The sequence below is a fragment of the Catharus ustulatus genome, chromosome 1 (assembly GCF_009819885.2).
Source record: "Catharus ustulatus isolate bCatUst1 chromosome 1, bCatUst1.pri.v2, whole genome shotgun sequence".
Classification (NCBI taxonomy): domain Eukaryota; kingdom Metazoa; phylum Chordata; class Aves; order Passeriformes; family Turdidae; genus Catharus; species Catharus ustulatus.
Window position 1 is genome coordinate 19735292 of NC_046221.1, and position 25348 is coordinate 19760639.

The window sequence follows — 25348 nt, forward strand, 5'->3', positions numbered from 1 at the left end:
ACCAGGCAAAAAGGAAGTAAAAAAATCAACATGAAATTCAAAACTACTATTTACCATCCAGTGACTTTCACGTTAGTACAAGAGGAAATGTAATTAGTGCTGTGCAAACTGGGAACTTTAAAAACAACAAGAACAAAACACACCTCTCTGAAAGAACTATTTTTTTGTTCATGCAGTAGAGATTCCAGTGTCTCTACAGATGGGTTTTATATTGCATTGGGGTTTTTACTGTGTAAGTAACAACCTAAAATCTGAAAGCTGTGTTTTGTTCTTCTTTTCTCCGAGAGTGAGCTTCTTGGAACTGAAAAAAAAATACCCAGTACTGTTCTTTTGGAAGCAGATTATAATGACTGGAAGATGTTAAGTGTAATTTATTCCAAGCTGTATTTTATTGAAAAACAGGATGTGGATTTTATTAACAACAAAACCTCAAACTTAATACTTAAAAAAAATACCACCACCACAATAACAACAACAATAAAAAAACCAAAGAAGACAAAGAAGACAGGATAGAGAGCTATCTGACAGCTAAACAGAAATTAGAGGTTGAATGACACAATAAAAGAGATGGAGAATGTCCCAAGACTTCACACAGATGGACTCAATCCATCTTATTGTTTGGAAGACCAAAAATCAAATAGTGTGCAATTTTTTTTCAATGACAAACCTGAATTTTCTTCCAATTTCTCATTTCTCTAGGGCCTTTTCTCCATCGTGCCTGGATATCACTCTACAGAAAGACCAGGCAAAGTCTCGCAAAATGAGGTGTTTACATCAACTTCAGAAAACAATTCAATTTTCTTCTATTTTAATACTATTTCCTTTTCCAGCAACAACTGCTAAAACATGGGACTTCCCTTAACTGTTTTCCGGCAAAAAGTGACTATCTTCAAAAGTTATGAAGGGCAGGCTCCAGCCTCAGGACAAGAGAAAACTCCAGCTTCCATGTGCTTAGGTTCACAAACACGAAGACCAGAGGTACTCTTACACATAAGTATTTGAATTCCCTGAAGGAAATGTTCTCATTTTTTGCTTACCCCCAATCAAAGACAGTAAAATGAATTAAATGAAGTGAATATCTACCTCAATCTGTGTAGTGTTGTCATGTCCCTCTTCAAGCAGCAGGTCTGTGAAACCCCCTGGCTCCATGGAATCCTGTCCCATGCTGGCTCTGTTGGTGTCCACTGACTTGAGGGACTCTGTGTGCCTTCGCCACCTGTGGTTGCTTATGTACGAATCCACCTCCACATTCTCCTCCACTCGAGGGAAGCTCTGAACAACTTCATAAAACACACCTGTTTGACGGGAAAAGGAAGGCAAAACAAAGCCATGTAGTAAGTGAACAGAACACTAGTTTGCTAATCATAACTGAAAAAGAGAATTTTTTACAAAGATTTTGTACAACTCCATAAAATAGCCATTTGTATCCCTGATAAAAGTTTTTATGGCAACATAAGTGTTTAAAAGAATTATTATACTTCTACAGAATTCAGGGATTTAAACTAAGTTTTGTAGACTCCTCTAAACATCCTAAGTATTTTATTTTTCTGCTTGTTTTCTGTCTGGGAAAAGCTTTTCCTGCAACATTTGTAACTTTATTACATGTTTACCCATAGCTGACACTTTTCAAAATAGAATAAGTCTAACAAAAATATTTTAATCACCTAAGAAAACAGATGTAGAAGAGACAGAGAAACTCTTGTACAGACTTAGGTTTTCCTACTGATTTTATGTTGAAAGAGCTTGGAAGTCATGGTGAAAGGCAAACAAACATTATGAAAGATGTGAAATTCTCATAAACAGCTGTTCCAGTGCATAAATAAAGCTGTCCTGCTGTAAAAGTGATAAACATGAATGATGTGTGAAGTCTGCAGACACCCACTTTATCTTCTGCAAAGGGTGAGCAGTTGGGTGGTGTGTTTAACATATTACTTTTGGACATTTTCATGCTCATTTGCAACTTTTTCATACTAGTAAAACTATCAGCAAAACAAACCTATAAAACTATCATCAGACAAAACCATTAATTCTTCAGAAGTTTTCATTTTGCCCAATCCAAAACCCTATCAAAGTGTTTTTCTGTTAACTCATTTTTGTCAACACCATCAAGAGAAAGTGAAGTAAGTTTGCACATTTTGCACTAACAATTAGATATGCTTTTCATACTGTATTTGTGTCTAAAAGGAGAAGTAGAGGGGTGCTCTGTGCTTTTGATGTGCCAGGAAGAATGTGATTTGGTTCAAAAAACAGAAAAAAAGACCTCTCAAAAGGAGTGGCAAAATAAAGGAAAATGCTGAAAGGACAGACTGGTAAACAATTATGTGCAGAAATATTACTCTTGCTTTTTTTGACAGAATCTTCTGAAAAAAAGATGGTACCACTTTCAATGTCCTTAATAATAATCATGCATGTTGTCAACGTGCAGAAGATATGGGAAAATAGAAAATCAGCTATCAAATGTTTAAATACACAGTAATTTCACGATTATAAGCTGCACCATTTTGACTAAAATTTTGGTCTGAACCCGAAGTGCGGCTTATAATCAGGTGCGGCTTATATATGGACAAAGAACAAAAAGTTGCTGTTTTAGTTTGGAGGGCAGGTGTCTGCTGAGAAAGACAGGAGCTTCTCTTTGAAATGGAGAATGTAAACCCCCTCCCTCCAAATTATTATAATTTTGAAATCAAGGGGCTTTCAGGCAAAGATATGGGATCTAGGAATAACAGTTCTTTTCTAGGGAAATTAAAATAGAAATACAGTACTACAAAGAAACAAACTCCAAACCCTGACAAAGTCAGAGTACAACCTGACACCCTGTCAGGCAGGGTGTTGGTAGCAGTTCCATTAAATGGTGGCTGCATCCTCCTGCAGTGACAGATGGGATTCAGTTGAAGCAGTGCTCCTGCAGAAGGTGCAGTTTCCCTCTGGAGGTCCAGTGGTGATGTGGAGAAATCTGGTTTCCCTCTGGAGTCCAGTGGAGAAAGGGGCTACCTAAGTGTCCCAAAACCTCTGTTTTTAATTTGGTAAGAAATGTTGGGCTCTTCCCCCTGGCTGGAGCAACTTCCAATGGGATGCAGTAATTTTATCAGTCACACAGTGGGACTCAATGGCCATTAGCAGAAAATGACTCGCTGGAGGAAGGATGGGTTGTGAAAAGATAAAGAACAATGCCCCGCCTAGTTTCAATGGATGGCTCTTTAGCAGAATATCTGCCCTTGAGATAAGGATTACTGCCCCCACCCTCAACAGATAATGATAGAATAGATACCTTTTATCACACTCTGTATTGTAAGGTGCGGCTTATAATCAGGTGCGGCTTATATATGGACAAAGAATGAAAAGTTGTCGACACCCGGAAGTGCGGCTTATACTCAGTGTGGCTTATAATCGTAAAATTATTGTAAGTGAGATTTTCCTGCATCACAGCAGGAACAGATATAGGAGCCACGGGTATAGAAAAATCTGTCAGACATCATTCTTGGCAGATCAGAAAGTGTTACAATATAAAAGCAATATCTAATACACTTTAGGCTCTATGTGGTTTCATTTTTCCATCAAACTCTCCCAAATCTACTAAACTTATTTCCTGAGTTATTTGATCAGTCTCAACCAAGAAGAAATTATATGAGATGAAGGTGTTTTGTCAGCTACAGAAATCAGAATTTAATTGACATGCAAAACAAGCAATCTCAGGCCATATCTTTCCTCAGACCCCAAGAAATCAGATTTTTTTTTTCTTTTAATAGGTGGCTTTTTGAAGCCTGTTTCCTTGTATTTTCTTAAAAGCCTTAGAACATTGTCTTCAACAAATTGCTGCTGTGCTCCCTGTTTTATCAGCCAGCCAGCAGCCCACTGCAGAGGGACAGCTCAGCGGGAGAACCAACTCATTCCTCCACTTTCCTTATCTCAATCTATTGAGAGTAGCCCTCCCTGCTCCAGCCTGCAGGCACTTCCCCTGCTGTTTGGGGGCTGTCAGACATGGAAGCTGCCCAGCTCCATGGGCACAGAGGGCTCCCTGCAGTGCCTGGGCTGGCTCCATGGAGGTTGTGCTTGCCCTCCTGCTGCCAAGGCTGTGGCACTGGGAGCCCATGGCGCGTTCTGCAAGCCTTGGGGAGCATCACACATCTGCACACAGGGGGCCAGGCCACTTTAGGTACATGTACATGTCTGCACGACCCCTTTCCCTTCCCCTGAAGCACCTTTCCTGCCTGGACTTGGTGGCTTCAAAACCCACACTCAGAGAGAGGCAAAAAAAGCATTTCACCCCCATTTTGCAGTCCCACTCCAGCCTATTCTTTTCATGGATACCATACATGCCTGGCATGCTGAGGCAATCACCCAAATTAGCAAATAGAACATGTGGAAGTTAGGGGAGGGTTTTAAGACCTCAAGTTGAGACCCATTTGCAAAGAAAAGCAATTACACCTTGTTCTCCCACATCCTGAATGGAAATGAATGTAGTTTCTAACCTTTAAGGTGTTTGTAACATAAACTGGTTTAAAAATTATAGTAATATAATGATGGTGAGAAGAAGTGTGTGAGGTATTTCTAATGGCTTGGAAATTCTACACAATTTTCTCCATATTTTCTTTTATGGTATAATTGCATCATGGCATCTGCGATATTTGGCTTGGGCCATTCCACATTACAGAGATTTTCAATGTCATTAGTGCACAATTTCTACCCCCTTTCAAATTTTTAATTATATGATGTTTCTCTTTGAAACACAGAAAATGTTCTAAAGAAGACTGTTTCTGCCATTACACTGATAAACCCGTTTTTGCAGGTACAAGCTGACATAAGGAAGTTTAGAATCACGTAACTGTATTCAGAATGCATTATATGCTTCTAAATTGAATAGTAGCAGGAATTAAACGCAAGAAATGATAAATATTCACTTTAAAACTTATCTTTGGAGGTTTTTTCACCATGAAATCTGTAAAACACTGTTATCAATAGACTAGTTAACTGTCCTGGAATGGCAGAATGAGCATACTGAGATACAACGTGAGATAAAATCTGGATGTGATTTCAAGGAATAAAGAAAGAAATGTACTGTGAATTCCTCCTTCATTAAACCTTTTCCTTAAACTACAGGGGATAGAGAGGGGTGACTATCTTGGTTGAGCCAGCTCTGCTCCAGAATGTTCTCTTTTTTTATCCCAGCAGATCTCTAATGCTGAGAAAATGAAAACAAATTTTGAAATGAGTTGAACAGAATGTTTTATTTAAATAAAACATAGCTAAATTTTCTGATAATGGATAGATAAATTATTTTTAAGTTACAACAAGAGGCATCCCATAGGAAAAAGCATTCAGAGACCTAAAATCCCAACACTTTACAAGTTAGAACTGTTTGATGTTTCTGGTTGAAATCTCTGTGTAGCTAAAAAAATCACATGAAAGGCATTTTAGAGGAAATGTACTGAAGTATTATAGTCTTATCTTTTAGATCTTGGAGCTCTTGCTTTAATTAACACTGAAGGAGAATATGTCATTCAAATCAATTGAAAAGAAGCCAAGTGCTGTAATGTCTGATTTATAATAAAATCACAATATTGGCAAGCACAGATGAGTAGCAACTTGTTTGACTTGTATGAACAGAGATCCAAAACTACATCTTTAACAGATTTAAGCATTTAAATCTGTTAAAGAGGGAACTACTGTTTTCAACTGATATTTTCATGTTGTGAACCATCAGTTTTATATATATCACTGGCATGCCACTATCTCTGTGGGAAGTCTGTATGGTTGATCCTGTACTACATTATTTTTAAGCAGTGAAAAGAGAGTAAGGTCTTTCTAATGAATATGTAATGAAGATGGTGTTTCTGCCTGAACCTTCAGCTCTTGCTCTTGAAGATTTCATAAAATTAGTGATAAGAATTCTTACGTCTGCAGCTCCTTTCCTTCTTGGGTCATACTAAAATTTATGATTTCAGTTCTGTGTTGAATAACGTTAGAGAGGCAGTCAGGTGTGGATAAGGGAAACAAATCTATAAAAAGCTTTCACTGATCATAGATTATTTGGTGACTGTTGGGAAGATGAAAAACTCTTGGCCACAGCTGGCCAGTTCAGCCCTTCATAGCTGATGTGATTGATCAGAATTTCCATCAAAGGCTTTAAAGGACTAGAAGCATCATTCACACAAACTGGAAACACTTGCACAGAATATTTAGAGAAGATGCTGAGGAATGGGAATGGGTGAAAATTATAGACAGAATCACTTTCACTCCTATCTAAAACAGGTGTTTCAAATTTCTTCCTGTACAAGTTTCCATGCTCACATAAAAAAGAAAGCTTTTGGCATCTAAAATCACCATGTACCCAGGTAACAGCTTTTTTACCACTTGAGCTTTCATTTTAACAAGTATTAAAGAAGTTTTAAAATGTGTTAAACTAAACTGACACACATCTGAAACCTCTGTCTTGTACATCAGGATGCATCTGACTTTTGAGGTGGCTCTGCTAGTCTGAGGTTTTGGGCAGGAAGATATGTCTGTACTATGAAATACATAAAACTGCTTAACACTTATGCCATTAACATAAATCAATGCTGTTTGTCCACTTCAATATTGGGAATTATACAAGTGGCTCTAACAGATTCAGAAATGCTGGGCTATACAAGAAAGATTTGCTCTGAAAGGGAAAGAAGACACCTCAATGTGATGGGGACATGGTTTCTCTGCTTTTCCAAGCCTGCCCTAACAGAAAAAGGGAGAAATTCTAAACAAATAGGCCCAAAATGCAACAGTCCAACTTGACAAGTAAGACAGTTCTGATTTTGTAAGGAAATGCATAAAGTTTTAGGTCTACATATAGCTTTATTTATAAGGAAGAAACAACAAAAAAGAAATTTTATATTTTATGTGTGGCAACATAACCAAAGGACAAAGAAACCTGATTATCGAAAAAAAATGGCAAATACATAAATCTTCATCCATTCATTAAACTAGTTTTGGGTTTCCCCCCCAACCTTATCCATGAGGTCAAACAAAGTTTTGAGGAGTGTTTCACAGCAGAATTTCAGAATTACATTTCTGAAACATGCGTTATTTACATTTCATGATTGCACACATTTAAGCCAACTCTGCAATTCAAATAATTTCATAAATGCATCATAATCAGCGAGATTTTTTTTGAAAGACTAGAAATACTCATACATTGAAACCTTTATTCAGCAGATTGCTTGTGAGATACATGATCAATTTTCTAAATATGCCACAGCCCAAATGCCATCAAAATCAAGGATCAAATGCGCACATTTTTTTCATCAAGGGACAGAAAACGCCATCATACTACTTCAGGTTAAGTAACTTTCTGTAGCCTGTCTTATGAGTCTTTATTTCTGTTATGATCCTTTAAGTAAGGGTGAGAAACCAACAAATGTTGATGAAAGATATGAATACTAGTCCCATGAAGTTATAGACTCTTTCCAAACATGAACAGGCCTTTAAGGGATTCTCCAGTTACAGAGCTTATATATTAAATTATGAATGTCACAGCAGAAATCAGTTACATGTTTTTAAAAAAATGGAAAATTTCTATTTTAAATTAACTCTGCCCATGAACATCTCAACAAAATAGAGACTTTTTTCTTCATTTGTACTTGATACATGGGCCTAGGAGCATTTCCATCTTTCTGACCTTAATTTAGGAAAGATAGATAAGCTTGACGTTCAATATGTCCTTGATGATGATACAATAAATTTTTTACAAATTAAAAAATAAAATTATTTGTAAAAACTATCCCACACTGATAATTAGCACACAAATAGCTGTGTTAGTTTGGGTCATGATTTGTGTCAACCAAAAAAAGACCAGATCCTCATAGTTTCTTTTTAAAGCTTGTCTAAAACTGCTAACAGAATTGTACTAATATGTGGGAAAATAATGCTTAGCACGATCTTATTTTTCCCAACTAGAGATGAGAATTTATGAGGCTGCAAAGGGAATCAGAGGTCAACGATGATAAAACTGGGAATGATGGAAGATAATGATCACTGTAATGTTGTTGAATTGTTTTCTCAGAGCAAAAAAAATAATGTCTAAAATAATAACACTGCCTCGAGGTATGTTTTCCTTGCAATTGTATAATAAGTACAGACTAGGAATCATGTCCAATACAGAATCAGTATCAATAACAATAGTATTATGGCAGAGAAACATAATATAACTGGTAATTTTCTTCCACATCCATTTTATCAACAATGTGGACTCAGATGTTCCCCTTCACAACTGCTTTCTATTCAATAGCTATTTTTCACCACTACAAGTAGTCTCAAAGAGCACATTACCACACATCTAGAACTTTGTCACAACTACAACTGCTGCAGGCTCAGTTTTTGTAGTGTTTTGGGGTGTTTTGTTTTTGTTTGTTTCTTTTAACTGCCTTATTTCCTTTCACTTTGTAGTTATTTATGTAATCATACAGATAAATCAAAATGGTATAAGCAAAGTCAAGATCTGAGTCCACTGGTAACAACACTGTTACTTTGCTTAGCCGAAATAAGCACAATAATTTGCACATTGAATTTACAGACAATCTGATTATGGCTTAATAATTTCTTATAGATTTGTTTTGCTATTCATTCTATCAGTTCCACCTGGGGACTAAGTTCTAAATTTATGGCTGACTGGATACATACAGAACCAAAGAAACAAAGCTTATGTGTCAAAGAAGATGCTGGATAATAGAGAGGAGGGAGAGAATTTTGATCAGTACACAGTGATATCAGTAATCACCAAAAACCTAGGCAGTATCAAGATTTTGAAGCTATTTTAGTAAAAATAAGAATTAAAATGGGGAAAAAAATTCTAATTTGATGTGGTTAATTTTTTTACACACATATTCTAGAAAGATTTAAGTTGCTTTCCCAACTGAGTTTAGAACAAGAGTCTAGGAAAGGCTGATTGTAACAGAAGTGAAAGGCATGAAACATTTCACACCTTCTAGGTACTTACAAGTCTTATGCACATCTGCATCCCACACTTGCAGACCCTTTTTGTATTATTTTTGGAATGATAAAAACACAATTATTATTAAGCTAACAATGCAGAGTGTAATCCTTTATCTCAGCCCTCCACTTTCTGAGACAGGAAGACAAAATCACCTTGAAAAGAAAGATAATGAAGTTGGAATTGATTCTGGTTTAGCCTTTCCTTACAAAATAAAAAGGAAAAAAAAAAAAAAAAAAGGAAAGACGCTCTAATAGACTTAGATGCCCAGACACAGCAAATTCAATTTGAGTACTATTCACTTAATCTTTGCACACTATACTAATATGTTTAACATCCACATCTCCAGTAGCACTTGCAATAACTATTAGTAATGCAGACATCCAGCTGCATCACATAGATGAATATTTAGCACATACTAAGTTTCCAAAAGGAAGTATATCTGTAATGTTCTTACGTACCCAGTGCACAAGTTGTACTATTAATAATTTTATTTTCTTGTGGATTATCAACTACAGCATAGAAAATGAAGTAGTTAACACATTTTAAATAATTTGATGTTTTCTGATTAACTTGTAGCAATAATGCTAAAATGTTAATTCATGTGTAGTTTCCATATTTTCCAAACTTCCCTATAACACAAACTCTTGCTAGATGACAGCATTATTTATTTAAAAAGCAGTAAGAAGTAAAGAATTCAACAAAAAAAATGTCCTGCCAAAAGAAATGGAGATCTCTCTATAATATTCTATTTATATGCAAATTCTTGCTTTTCCAAACTCAATTCAAAGGTTTTCCAGAGAATACTAATACCAGCTGTACCTTATTTAAACACATTGTAAAGGAGTTTATTTTTTTTTCTGCTCTGTAACTAGATTACAGTATGATTGCTGGTATTGGACAGTAGCATTAGAGCTGTCTCCTATGTATCCACCTCACTGTTCCAGCTTGAAAGCATCTTTCTTTTTCCTGAAGGATCTATCAAACCTAGGCACTAGAATGACCTGAGGATACGAGAGAAAAGCATGAAAAAAGTGAACTAGGCATTCATAATTTGAGCTGCAGCTTATGTTCTGGAACTCATTTTGCATGACTTGTTGAGAAAGAAGACAGTAAATAACTGGGATGTACAAACCTGTGCTAGCTTGGCTAATTATGCCCTTCCCAGCAGAGTGCCAAATGCAACTTTGGTAGAAGGGTTATCTCCAGTTTTAGCCTGAGGAAAAGCCAAAGGCTAAGGCAGAAGGAAGCCCATTGCTCAGAAAATGGATTAGCATAGACAGCACACACAGTGCCTCTGCACAGCAGCGTGCAGAGGAAAAGAGTAGCGATTGCAGGGACACTGCTCTGGCCAAGACACCAGCGGTCAGCTCTGCACAGACTGTCACTCACTGCTGCTGGAGCAGCACCAGAGGGTAATTGGCTTCCTGGGCAGCCCTGTCAGGCTGACTTCAAATCAGGCACAAGGATCAATGCCAGCACTCACCCCAAAGGCAGCCACGCAGGATTGGGTTGCTTAGGGAAGAGACACAGACGGAAAACAGAGCTCACTTACCAATACAATGGAGCTGCCCATACATACAGCTATAGACAACATCAGGGGCACAGGTTAAAGTCTGAGCAAGCTGGCACAGTGGAAATAAAAGAATAAAGTTGGCACGATGGCATAATGCCACATCAGGTACAACAAATGCTGACGGCACACAGATGAAGGATTTTATCTCCTCCCTTGTCAGTGGTGCCCAACAGACTGAAACCACCCTTGGTAAGTTTGTCTGCAAACAAGGGCAAACTCCTAAGCCTCTTACCCTCTGCAAACAGACTTATTAATGAGTTTGTGGCAGTGCACCAAAATACAGTTGACACATAGTGACACTTCTGAGAACTCAACACTGGACACTTCAAAGAAAGGCAGATCATGCCATGTAACCCCAGCATGACTTAAAAATGGCACATTTTTCTCATTGCATCCTCAATACCCTCTGCCCCCACCACAGGAGTGGAAAGGAAGTGGTTTGCAGTATTAGATGTTTCACAGAGCTCAGGATTTGGAAAACTGGAAATGAACAAGCAATTGCTGTTGCCCAGAAATGTGTAGTAGAGAATGTGATAGTAATCTGATATTATAAAAGCTGAAGAAAAAAACAGCATGATTTTTCCTCTGGGAGAGTGGCATAAGAGAATTTTTTGAAGATGGGAAAATTAAAATTTACAGCTGCTTATGGAGACATAGTTTGGACTTCTTTACAGCTCAAGATCACAAATTGCTTTCCATCAGAGCCATAAATTTAAACCCCTTCACTTTCATTATGGATCAAACAAGGAAACTAAATATCTTCTTTCATTTTCTGCACACAAAGGCTTCCTAGACCAACAATGATACAGGATTAAGAAAGATTAATCCAGCTGCAAGTAAACAGATTGATCATTTGTAGAATTAATGAATTCATTTAATAAACAGTAAAGGCTTAGTAACAGAACTCAATATACTGTGGTGTCAAGATGGTTTTCATTAAATGTCCTGCAATAAGTAAAAGAAGTAAATTGTCATGTTCAAATACAGAGTTGCTTCAAGGGTCAGGAGAAGTAAAGGTGGTCTCACTGGGCTGATATGATAGGATTACATGTTTAGGTTAGCAATGACTGAAAAATACATTAAATGCTACTACTTTAGAATTCTTAAGATATCTTTACCTGATTTTCATGCCTTATAGATACACTGAATTATACTTACAGTGTTTTATCTGTGATTTTTTTTTTTTTGGTAGACATGGGGTGATCAAGAAGAAATGAAAATGGTATTTTATTAACAAAAAAAAGACACTGAAGCTTATTTCAAGGTCTCTTCACCCTCAACTTGAAATTGCTGTTCAACTTAAATTTCTCTATATATTTGCCCAGTTCCCTCATTTCTGCATATTTTGTTCCAAAAGAATAGAACAAAACTTTAAAAAAGAAGACCTATTGCCTTCCATTTTCACTCACAGGCATGAAGTAAGTGTTTTAAGGACTTCTGAAAAGACAGTAGGGATTCTAAATAATAAGGGATCCAATGTGGCCCAGTGCAGTATAGTGCATAGATATGGCCCTCTGTAAGAACAGTCACTAGAAAAGTCAGAACTTTCAATTTTTGAGGAGGCACAAGAGAAACCTAAGCAAATACAGTAATATATATAGTCTAGAGATGGATTCTGTAAAATAAACTAAATATATGCTGTAAAAGTACAGTTTGCTTATATTTTTTAGTATTCTTGCATAATAGCTCAATGAATGCCTCTCTTTTGCAATCTGTGAGAAGCAGATAATGAAACTTAAACATGGTCTGTGTTACTGATGACAAGCCCTAGATAATAGCTATGTACTATTTTATTATTAAAAGATCATTGCTTATTTCTTCCAGTTTCTCTGTTGGCAAAGTATTTTCTATCTTCTATAATGAAGATTAAATTTGTCACTGAAATCACAATGGGTCTCAATGCCTCCAAATTTTTATTTTTTTTTTTTTCTGGAGAAATTCTCATTTTCGCTTCAGCTAAAACCAGCTAAAATGCTAGAATGGGATATCTGCTGGAGAAAAACACCATGTTTCTAGCACACTAATGGGAGGAAATTAGAGAGGAGATTGTTTTTAAGCTCTGGCACAAAAGTGGCCTTGCTAAACTTGATGTGAGATGAAAAAAAAAAAAATCCTCATAGATTAAGGAGGAATTGTTGTAGAAATGTGTTTAGAGTCCAAGAACAGCTGTATTAAACCCATCAGAAATCAGAGGCATAAAAATACAAATTAAGCCCATTTGAGATATGAATGATAGAAAGACATTCTTTGTTTGGCAGAAAAGAAATAAACCCTTTGAAAACTGGCAGAGATACTGGAGAAACAGAAGATAAAATATTGCATCAATCTTGAAACTTGTCAAAGCAATGAAATTATCCAGAAAATGTTTAATTGGACTGCCCAATACAAGGAATATTGAATATTGCCTTTGTCTTCTCCCAAAGGCAGACGAGCCAGTACTGTGCATTGTGCAGCTCTGGGGAGGGAAGTGTTTTCACAGTTTTAACTGATAAACAGGACTGGAAGGACTCAACTCCCATAAAGGTATTTTAGAATCTACAAATAAAACCTGTTTTTTTAACATGTGTTACATTCAACACTGTTTATATGCATTGCCACCATACCAAAATAAAATTAGGGAACTGCTTTGCTAGCACCCACTTTTAATATACTCAAGTTATGTGGAACTTGGGCATTTGGACAGACATATTCTGGGAGAAGATTGAATGAATGCATTTTTTCTCTTCTGTATTAAACACCTCCCAATTCAACCACAATATTTCCAGGGAAAAAGACATTACCAGTTTTGCAGCACTCCTGCTGGCGTATGTTAGCATGCTGTGGACATACATTTAGTCTGTGCATGTTTTTTTAAAAAAGGAGGCAGAAATGGATACTGCCATGTTGCAAAGCACATGGTGTTTTGGAAGCTGTGAAGGGATGAGCCAGCTTAGATGACATCAGTCTACACTTTATGAAGGGACAGATTTGCAACTCTCTGCTGTGCCAGTGCTTTTGTAAGTGGAAGATAGGACATTATGTAATGTGTGAAGATCATTACACATTAATCATCACATGAAGAATATGTTATTTTACTTTTCAGAGGGTAAAAAAAAATAGACATGACACATGGAAGAAGAGAGCTCAGTATATCCCTAAAAAACAGAAATGTGATTAAATGCTTAGGAAGACCTTATTTTCAAAATGAAGCTGATCTTATAGGAACTCAGAGTTGGTAGACTCAGTGATTAGATGCATGCAAACACTGCCTAGTGCCTACAGAGAGCTGAAGGAATGACTCTATGAGGAAAAGACCTTCTTCATAAGATGGCTGGTTTTCTGCTTGGGTAATCACTCCAGTGCAGAGCATTTATACTTCTATTCAGCCACTTGCTCAAGCTGTTGCTCAGGTTATTTTATTATCACTGGCTAGAAGGCAAATTCAAAGGAGAAAGGAGAAAAGTATCTTTAAGTAAGAGAGAAAATAGAGTGTTTTAGAAGTTTTTAAGATAAAATGACATTTAACAGGAATATCCACGTACAGAATGTGTTAGGAAAGTAAGTCAAAATTTGGCCTATTTTGTTAGACAGAGATTGATACATCTCTAAAACATATTTTAAAAAGATCACCTGTGTTTCTTCTTATTCTACTCACCACAGATTTTATTCCTAAGAAGCACATAATAATGCTGTCTCAACGTGCTATTTCTTTTCTCTTTCCTAAGGAAGAATAGTGCCAGCTATGATTCCCCATGCCCTGCCCTTGAAATTCAATGACAGAAAAGCACTAGCCAGATGCACAAAAAGGCATCTTTTAGAGCAGTCTTATATTTCTTTGTCACAGCGTCTTGCTGCCAAGGTTTTAACCCACATACTGGCTGACAGCCCATGCAGAGCCAGAGCAGCCACAGTAAGGTTTGCAAACCAGCTCTTCACGTCTAGCAGCAGGGAACGAATTCAAAATCCGCTCAACTACATTCAGTGTTGTAAGAGTAAAAGATTTGCCTGATTCCTGGAAATTAATATTAACCCTAGAAAATCATACTTAAGTTAATCAAGAAAAATTTGGTTTTGTTTCCAATTAGCTTGATGCTAATTTAGGGGACAAACTCTCCTTCTGTACCACATGTATTCACACTGTCAAAGCACTTGCAACTCATTAAAGTCCCAAGCTGGTGAACTTTAACGGAACTTTAACAGCCCCTAAAACTGCCCATCTTCTACAGGCCTGTCAGTGCCACTCCAGTGAGGAGTTAATCTCAAATTAATCTGTCTTCTTGCTGAATGCTGACTGCCTTCCTCAACACATACATCTCATTTACTCAAGCAGAGAAACAGCTCAGTCACTAAGGATACATCATTCCATGTCTGAATTATAGAGGGATGAATTACCAGTTCCTGGATATCTAGGTATCTTGGTCAACTGACTGCTGATCTTGCACAGGCTGGTTGTCCTTTTGCAGTATGCCCCATAGACCCACCTCTTCCAAACCCACTACTATTAACAGGTCTGGTTTACAGTATTTTCTCTTCAGATAACTGTAAGGGTTAGGACATCTAGCGCTAAAGGATGAAGTCAAGCTCAGTCAGCAAGGACTGGCATCCCCACCTTACCAAAAAGCTGGCTTGGCCACCTTTCTTACCTGCCTGACCTGCTCACTTGATCCTGTTTCCCAGTTTTGGAAAGCATATGCTCATTGTGACAAAACTGTCTCTTGAGATTCATAGTAAACTTTTCTTAAATCAGGGCTAGTTACAGTCCTCATAGATTTTATAAAATGTCTGTTCTGCCCTCTCTCTTTTGTTTGTATTAGTCTTTACTACTTTCCAGAAAAACTTCAAAAGCAGGACATCTTGCTGGGAGAGGGAAGACCTCCCCCAGTGTAAAGGTAACCTTGAACTCTCTGCCTCACTTCCCTAAAGAGTACACAACCACCAGGATAGGCTCAGAAGACAAGTTGAGAGCTTCTCTCGTTGGCAAAGACCAGCTACACTCAGAAGTGCATTGCACATGCTGGATCCTAAGGCAAGAGAGGTCTCTTGTTGCAAACCTTAAGGGCAGTTAGATTAAGTTAATCCCTAGAAAGAAGTAGGATTTCAGACACACAGTGGGCATTGCTTGTTTGTATTTTTAATTTCCAGTCCACTCCTGATCCACAGCTGAGTGTTTGGGATTTCAAGCTAAGTGATAACAGTAAGCAACTCACACAAGGCTTTAATTACACTTATAAATTACAAAACTACAAATTTGCAATGAAAACACTGAGTTTGTAAGTGCTGAAGTCCTTCATCACATTCATAACCTTAAACAAATTTGGGAGGAAAAGTTTGTTAAACACTAACCAGTGTTGACAGCAAATGCCCACTTGCTTCAAAGACTAAAACCAGTTTTTCAGCCCATGTATCACATGCTTTTCAATCATGTGGAAGTTTCTCATAGTTTGGTGCCTTTGGGCACATTGTTTGGCTCTAAGTGAGCCCACAAACCCACTGACACTTCCATGAACCAGGACCTTTCAAAGATTTGTTATTTAACTGAACTTTATTGCATAACTCACAGAGGACATTTTTCCTCTCTTACATTAAAGGTAAACCATAACCTCACAACTTCTTCTGCCCCAAATGAATCTCCATTGCTGCCTGGTTATACCAAAAGCAGCCGATTTTCCACACTGCATAATGTAGGCATCCCTTCACATGATTTAGCTAAGCTGTTTCTAAGCATCTGTCCAGTATAATCTTTTTGTAAAAAAGTATGAAGCATATATCACTTTTTACCTACTCCTGGAGGAGAAAAGTAATAAAAGACAGCGCATTCAGCTTCCTCCTCATACAAATGCAGTAAGAAGGGAAAAGCAACAACTTACTTTATTACTCCCATCAGTTTTGCTGAAGTAAGGAAACTGAAAGCTGTGGGAGAAAACTCTGTGTCATTATACAGCCTCTCCACAGGAACACAGTCTCATCAATCTATTGTTTTTCATCTTCACCTTTAAATATGAGTGATTTCATATATAACAGTTCATACAATATCTTTTAGATCTGTAATGCACGCAACCAGGGGCAAACTGAATCTTGCTGCCTTTGTTTTTTTTAAGGTTTGTTGGTTTGGTTTTTTCGCCTACGTGTGCATGCGACCCCACGCCTCCTTGTGTGCCTTCCTCTCTCCTCCCTGCAGGGTACAAAATCTACAGACTGACATTCCCTCTGATGTGCTTGGATTACAAATCAAGTGTCCAACCCAAGTTGTCTTTCCCACACCTTGAATGACAGGCTTTAACAGAGCGTTTACCATCCAGTGCCCTGACAGGTCTATCCCACCAGCAACAGGTCTGGACAGGGAATTCCTCCTTTTATAGCTTTACTCAGGTTTTATTCTGCTGCCAAGTCCAGTTATTCAGCACCTTCCAGCCTTACTCTGATCATCTACTTTTGCACAGCTGCCTGGTCTCTCCAGATCAGCCTGTGCCCTCCCAGGAAGAGTACAGACCCCATGTAGCACCACTTTTGTTTAGCCCAGTTCAGGGAGGAGGAGCAGAGCAGGGAGGAAAAGGTGATGTTGCATGTCTCATAGCCTCAGCCATAGAACTTGGCCCCACTTGCCTGCTACCTCTTCCCAGTCTTATTGCCTGAAATCAGATGTTATCCTCTCCAGTGCCCTGTCAGAGGAAGATAAAACAGCAGAGGGGAGAATAAGATTGCATGGAGCTCTGCAGTCAGAAAATCACTTCTCTGAAAAGCAATGTGACAACCCTGAAACCTATTTTTCTATAATCTATTTTCTCAGTAACACAGAAGGAATCTTATTTCTTGTTTAAAAATTTTAAAATTTCTTTCTTACCTGAACCTAATATCAGAAATTTCTTACATTATAAGTGCATAGAAACAATGCCGGTCTTACTTCACACTGTTCCAGGCTGTGGACAAAAAACTTGCACATTTTAATTTACAGAACAGTCTATATGCATACTGTGATCTGTTACTTACTGTTCCCTGAATATATGTGACATAAATCATTAGGAAAATAGCTTAGTCAAGGCAGTGACAAAATAGCAAAGTTGTTTGCATGCACACAGGGAAGGAATGAAATGACTGTGCATGTAGAGTCCAGAGGGATGTCTGGATTCCAGGAAAAAAGCAAAAGGTAATTTACTGATGATATCTAATATACAGCAGCACCATAAAACTACTAGTCATGGAGTGGGCTCCTTTTGCTTCTCTTAGAAAACTCAGACATTAGAAAATTCAGAAAAATAATTCTAATATTCTTCTATTGCAAGACACATCAGATAGCAAATAAATTGACACATTTAAATCTCACAAAGTGATCCAGAAGCCATACATTTGGCATTATAGTTAATAGGAGCACTTGCTGCTTCTCTGCAGAGAGCTGATTAGTCACAGCACATAGTTTCCTTTAGTTTTCAGCTATTAAACAACACTTAAAAAGTTAAACTCATATTAAATATTTAGCTGATATTTATTGTTCCATGTAAGTAAGCAATTCCTGCAATTCCACATGAATATTATTCTGTTTCCAGAAAGAGGGTGCAATAGCAAATAGGCTGGGAAGTAAGTCCACGAGGCAACATCTGAGCTGTAACATGAATTTGTGAACTCTTTGGCCAGGATTGCTCAACATGACTGAGAATTTCACATTTTGCAGATGCCTGACTTCAGCATCTTAAAGAGGCATAATTTTTGCAGGGTGATCTATTGACTCTTTCTGAACATCATTCCATCCAGAACATATCCCCACAGACATCCTCCAACTCTTCATCTTCTGACTCTTCTCATTAGTAAGCTCAGTTACTTCCTCACATTACGCTATCCTCACATAGTTCAGGATTTAGAATTATAATCACTTTGGGATATGTAAATGCAAGTGTGCAGCCCCCTGAAGATCCTATGATTCAGTGCAGCTGTGGACGCTTACAGCACCTTTGATGTCAAGCTGCTTCTGGTACAAGGTGGTGTCTGACTGGAGGGGGTGACCTTTCTCAAACATCCAGCTGTGGAAAACTGCATTGAAATTAACTGCAACTGCAATTAACTGACTCCTGAATTTCTGGAAACAGGTAGCACTACTTTCTAATAAATGTGTGTGCCTCAGACAACATCAGGTGGAGAAGATCATCTCCCCAACTTTTTACTGAAACTCTGAAGGTTGCTCTGGCTCTAGTGTTACAGAGTTAGTTTCCCTCCAGGGGAAAAACCTTTTTCTTTCCTGACTAACTTGAAATTTTTTAAATCTGAAATATTCTGGGTGATTAATACCATTATCTATTGAAGCTATTCAGGTAGTCTGGCTACCTTACAATAATAAATTCTGTTTAGATGTTTTGAAAACATTCTAAATTTCAATTTGGCATACAAGTAACCTCGTTTTTTCTCAAGCTAGCACCCACTAACACATTGCCTGCTCTGAAATTCTCTGTCATTGCTAGGAAAGTCAGCACTGGGTCAGTGTCAGACATCTGCACTTTCAGAGCAGTAACTGCTATTTGTGGGGAAAAGCAAGGCTTGCCAGAAATGACAAAGTTCAAGAACACAACATCCTCCATTAGCATAGCTCAGTTCTAGTCAAAATAACTTTTTAATGTCTTCATTTGAAATTAATCCCTCCCCCCAATCAAATCCAGATGTCCTGTGTTAATTTATTTATTTACATTTTTTAGAAGCAGAAAGTGGTGCAGGAATGGTGAGAAAGTTTGAAGCTCTGAGAAGAAGCTTTGATCCCAGAAGCACTGTTAAAACCATTGTAAAATATCTTGTTTTCTCAACCTAAATGCTATGAAGTGTATATACCCAAGCTAGCTAAAAAAACAACAAAAAAACCCAAAACAAAACAAAAATGAACTCCTAAACACTTTCTATGTATTTCATTTATTGTGATTCTAACTAACTGCAGCTGCTTTCTCCTTTACTTATTGAAAATGCAATCAGCAATGAAGTTAATTTGTGTCTTACCAAAGCCCTTGCACTAACTGATTACTTACAGATGTCAAATCTCCAAGTGAAATTTTTGCCACCTGTTTTCAATTTCAGGATTGTCAGTTTTGTATTTCCACAGCTTACTGACCTGGTGTGGGTTTATACCATCTGTTGTTGTATTCTCCATGCTCAGTTTCCACAAGAAATCAACAACACCAAAACAGTTTTATCAGGAACTTTTCTCCTTTTGGATGCCAAGGAGGCATCCAAAATATTGCAATGTAGAAGTATCAAAACTGTGTTCCACATTAAAAAGAAGCTGTGGTTGAAACAATAAGTACTTTTCATTAATAAGTGGTTTCATTCAAGGTGTGAATATTGTTTATTTGCATTCAAATTAACTATATCAAGGTGCTTCCATGAACAGTCCAGACCAAGCTTCACTGCGTTTTTATTTGGATATCAATTATCAAGCATAAACGTTTTGAATGGCCTGAAGCTCTTTAAGAGAGCCCATTTTATTCATGAGAACATTGCTGTCAGCATTAAATCCAAATACTAGGAAACACAACACTTGATTTAATTAAAAGGGGTAAAATAAACATTTGGGAAATCAACTGGGATTTTTGGTGATAAGCAATGATCAGAAATACAAAATAGCTCTTTTTTTTCCCCTCACTTGTCTGCAAAGTTTACATTGCTAAGATGTTTTGCAAAACACTTTTTCTGTTTTAGAATAAGATTTATTTTACAAGATGTATTACCAACATTGTTTTAGCCATGACTCATCTATAAGCTAATTCCAAAATGTATTCTCATTATACTGATTACTAGATAGGAATTTTTTAGAGAAACCAGTTATGGAAAAGGAGCAGTTATCCTATCTGTAAGTTGCAGTATAAACCTCTAGGGGATGCTGTGTATATTAAATTTACACTGCATTTTTATTTTGAATTCTTGCTACTGTAGAATTCCCAGCTGATAGTAACCCAGATGGCTTGTGGTTGGTTGACGATATTATTTTTTGCTTGTATGACCATAGTGGGTAAGTTCCTTTGCTGTTGACAAGGTCCAGAGTGGTAGATGCACTTCAAATGCAGGATAAAAAGACTGTCCCATCCTTTCCGCTGCTGCATAAAGAGTTAAGCACGTGCTAAATTAGGCTGTGCTCTGAGGTAATGTGAGCACCTTCTCTCTCCTCAGGTAGCCCAGGACCAGAGGAAGCTGCAGGGCTTTGGAAGAGGAGGAGGTCTGAGAGGGGTTCTGTTCCCCCAGCACTGCTGTGGGCTGTCAGAGGTGGAAAGGCAGAACCTCAGACATGAATGGCAGAATGGGCACAAGTCACAGAGTGTGGACATGTAGGGTGGGAGAGAAGGATGACTTCTTGCTAAGACACTAAAATTCTTGAAATGATTGTTTCCCTACTTTAACGCCAACCACAGAGATTCAATGCAGTCTTCTCCCCACTGCAGGGAAGGATGGGTTCCCCACTCCTTTCCCTTCTCATGAGGCAATTGAAACCATTGTCTCCAAAAGAAGCTACTGAGCATTCCCCTGAGTATTGGTAGAAACAAGAGACAGCACAGGATCAAAAAGCACTTTCCAGACAGCCACAGCTCTTCCAAGCCTGTCAGACTGCAGTTACAGCTCTTGTGCTAATGGTGATAGACACAGAACCCTTTTTATTCCTCATAACTATTTGATTAACCTTCTGTCATAGTGTTTGCTATTGCTCAGTCTCTAGAAGAGTGAGGGAGACTTTGGCATCAGTTTGGAGCCACTAGAGTTTTAAAGTATTTTGCTTAAAGAACTCGGCCAGGCAAAAATTAGGCAGGATTGTGGCCCACTCTCTGCAATGTCCTCTGACCTCACTTAACACTGACATAAAACTAGAAGAATGCTGTTGACTGGAGCACAGCTATTGCCATTGTACAGGAGTGCATCTGAGGTCAGATTCTGACTCAAACTGCTTGCCAAAGACTGCAAAATATTATGAAGGAATGGCTAACAGAAGCTACCCACACCCACTGAGCTGTGGATGTTCAGCTGAGAAGCAGATGTTTTAAGGGTCAGTACTTCTGTAATAAGTAAACACATTTATTGTAATGTAGAACACTGAGCTAATAATATAAATATCAAGTAGGACACTTGAAATATTGTGCAAACAACAACATACATCTGAAAAATAACTACAACAAATGCTTGTTTTTCACTAGAAAGATCACAGGATCAGCAGCTGTTTACTGCTTCAGCACAGCAATTACGACGTAAGCTTAGCCAATGTTTCCAATAAAGCCTGCTCCCATCCATCCCATTTCTAATAATCTGTGACATTTTTTCCTGGGTCTAATATTCAGAGAGCTTGCTGTCCAAAACACTAGCTGAGTTACTCTCAGAGCAAGGCCAAAGGACCACGTGCTCTCCTTTTTAGATGCAGTTAGCTAAAACTAATTCACTTCGTTCCTTGTAAAGACCCCCTGCTTCCTACTCAGTAGTATAATTGCAGAACGCAAATAAGGGAGTTTCTGAAGACTGAACATTTTAATTAGAAACAAAAAAACCTCCCCCACATACACACTCCCCTCAAAAAAAAAAAAAAGAAAGAAAAAAGAAAAAAAAAAAAGCCCTACCAGAACAAAAGAAATCTTTGCATTTACTTTTGTTGCTGAAATTTGGCTAAATAAAGTACATTGATATTATAGCCAAGCTCTCAGCTAAGAAGACACCCACACAGATTCAAGAACAGATCCAATATTTGCCCTTCTGCTGCCTTTGGTGGGCTCTGGTCCAGTGCTCAATAAGGCAAATAAAGTATCACTTTCACCAGGGTTCTTGCTTATCTGCATCCCTATGCAAGCTCTCCACAAGCTCTTCAGAGGGACACCACAGAGCTTCCTGTGCACCATCACCAAAAAGCTGAGCAGTGGCTTTGGAGCACCAGCCTGGCCTGAGGAGAGGCTGTAGGTGACAGGGGGTGCCTGAATCACACAATCACAGAATGACTGGGTTGGAAGAGACCTTCAAGATCATCAAGTCCAACCCATGCCCTAACATCTCCACCAGACCATGGCACCAAGTGCCACATCCAGTCTTTTCTTAAACACATCCCGGGATGGTGACTCCACCACCTCCCTGGGCAGACCATTCCAGTACTTTATCACTCTTTCTGTGAAAAACTTTTTCCTAATATCCAACCTGTATCTCCTGTGGCACACCTTGAGACTGTGTCCTCTGGTTCTGTCAGTGCTGCCTGGAGAAAGAGACAAACCCCACCTGACTACAAACACCTTTCAGGGAGCTGCAGAGTGATAAGGTCACCCCTGAGTATCCTTTTCTCCAGGATGAACAACCGCAGCTCCCTCAGCCGTTCCTCACAGGTTTTGTGTTCCAAGCCCCTCCCCAGCCTTGTTGCCTCCTCTGGACGTGCTCAAGTGTCAAGTGCCTGTACCCATGTCTGCCCCTGTCCAGGGCTGCCCTGCTCCAGCTGCCCCCACGCACCCATTTCAGGACACCCCATCTGGGGCCCTGGGTATGCTGGAGGGTTACAAATGGGTACACAGCCCAGCATCATAGTCAAGCAGAGAGACTCTTGTATTCACAGTGTTGTCTTCTCAGACCTCTTCAAAATGCAAAAACACATAAACGTGCTCAAATGTGGGAGCAATACTCTCACCAGACCATTCTAAGTATTCCACCTTGTATTATTTTACTGATGTAGTTTGATTTTTCATTTTATCCAACAAGTAAAAACAAAAGCATCATCCACTGTCTCTTTTTTTTCAGGAGAGAAAAAGGCTAAAAATCACAGTGGAAATGCAGACATACATGCACATTTTTGCTATCATATCTGAAGTTTTGCAGATATGTCTCTGTCCTTCGTCCTTTTTCTTGGCAAAAAAAGAAAAAATAATATAAAATTGACATGTCATTATCGTTCAAAATTCTAAAACCAAAGCCATGCCTCCTTTTCCTCAGAACTCCCTTTCCCAAGTTAGGACTTCCACGCTAAGGAGTGAAGCTCCTACAGAAGGAAGCAAACTAATCATCCCTCTCAAAGAACTCCTCCACACATTCCAGTGTGCCTAAATCCCTTTGACCTGCAGTTTTGTGTGTACCAGCCTGGGTTCACCTGGGGTGAACAACACTAATCTGCTGACTCAAAACAGGCAAAAAATTTGGACCAGTTCAGGAACAACCTGCATGTAGTCCATCATCTAGAATGTAGTGGGTTATTTTCTACTTTGAGCATAGATTCTGCCTATTTATTTATTTTAAAATCAAGAACATACTTTTCTGTTTGGATGAAAACAATTTCCTTTAGCTTCTATAGTCTATAAAGGTGAACATGTGTTTCTGATAACTTGGGGGATCTTCCTCTGTCCCTGAAGTAAGAAATGTGAATACAAAAGTTGATATCGTTAAACAGAGTCAGGATTAGAAAACTCAGGAGCTGGACTGAGCAACCAAATTTAAAAAGGGAATTGAGCAATGTCAGACAGCAGGATGAAAGATTAAATTTTTGTCAGAGCATCAGCTAGCACCCTCTGGTAAATGGCGTGCAGGGGGGAAAGAGCTCAAGTAAATGTCTCATCACCAGCTCTATATCTGAATTTTAAATCAGTTCTAAGTTATAAAACTGCTTGCAGAGTTCTGCATTGCTGACTTCTCCAAAGATTTACTCCTGATGCTGTCTAGGTCTTTAATGTGGTTTTATTTAGAGTTCTCCCTTTTTTCTACTGCTTGGATAAGTTTTCTGAAATAAGAGTTCAGAAAGCCCTACTTTTAATCACATGTCAGAAATGTTGGGGTTTTTTGTGTTCAGGCTGTTAGGATTTACAGAGTTATGCACTTTCACCTTGCAGCTCTGGGTTATAAAAACACAGGTAAGTGAAAAGAGATGTAACAGATACATGGGTGACTTGCTTATTTTCATTGGCTGAGTAGTGTCATGTGGAAAAAATAAAAAGGATTTTAAAACACAATTAAGATTTAAAACATAGCTGGGCAGTTATAGACACATAGTTTAAAAGCATGAATTATGTGTGAGCTCTAATGCTTGCTCTCAGAATGTGAAAAGGTGACCACATGGAAAATAGTACCAGGAGTGTTTGAATCAATGGATACAGTCACTAATTTCAGTTGTACTTCCCTAATTCAGAGTGAGGTTTATTTATTTATTTGCACTGCAGAGACCTGCAGAAGAAGGCCAATGACTCTGACTGCTGTGCACATGCTCTGCTTCAAAACAAAGGCACAAACAGAGCTGGAAGGCTAATTCCTTTCATATACCAGCCTTTCATACAAAATTTATATCATGTAATAGCATCATAATATTTCTTTAAAGAGTAGATTTAAACAAATAAATCCCTTGAAAAAATATACATAAGCAAGTATCCAGCTTCAGCTTCTTAAGGAGACTTGGATATAAGGATATAGTGATGTACAGATAAGTTCTAAATGGAAAGCATATGACTGGAAAGAAAAACAAATAAAGAACTTAAGTGTGAGGTTTTAATCAACATAAGGAAGTTACAAACATATTGGAGTTACAGTAATTTCACAACTATAAGGCGCACCCTTTTGACTAAATTTTTTCCCCGAACCTGGAAGTGCGCCTTATAGTCCGGTGCGCCTTATCTGATGGACAAAGTTGCGAAATGTGCCGGCTCCCGGCGGGTGCACCTTATAGTCCGGTGCGCCTTATGGTCGTGAAATTACTGTATATATAAAGGCAACATAAACAGATTTTGGGAAATCTCTTCATTATAATTAACTGTTTTTAATGTATATTTTATTCCTTTGCAAAGGCAGTGGTTTGCTTGCCTTTTAAGCACATATTGAGAATAAGGACTCTCATCATTATTCATGTCTGTTAGCTAAAATTTTATCAGGAAACATTC

At 38.2% G+C, this 25348-nt stretch overlaps 1 protein-coding gene across 1 annotated transcript in view; it reads right to left on the reverse strand.

Moving 5' to 3' along the window:
* The window catches only part of PLXDC2 (plexin domain containing 2), a 260986-nt gene that overhangs the window by 142202 nt on the left and 93436 nt on the right, over nucleotides 1-25348 (reverse strand). Inside the window, exon 2 of the mRNA XM_033078799.2 lies at nucleotides 1084-1295. Within this exon, the coding sequence (XP_032934690.1) occupies nucleotides 1084-1295 (212 nt within the window). The remainder of the gene's footprint in view (nucleotides 1-1083; nucleotides 1296-25348) is intronic.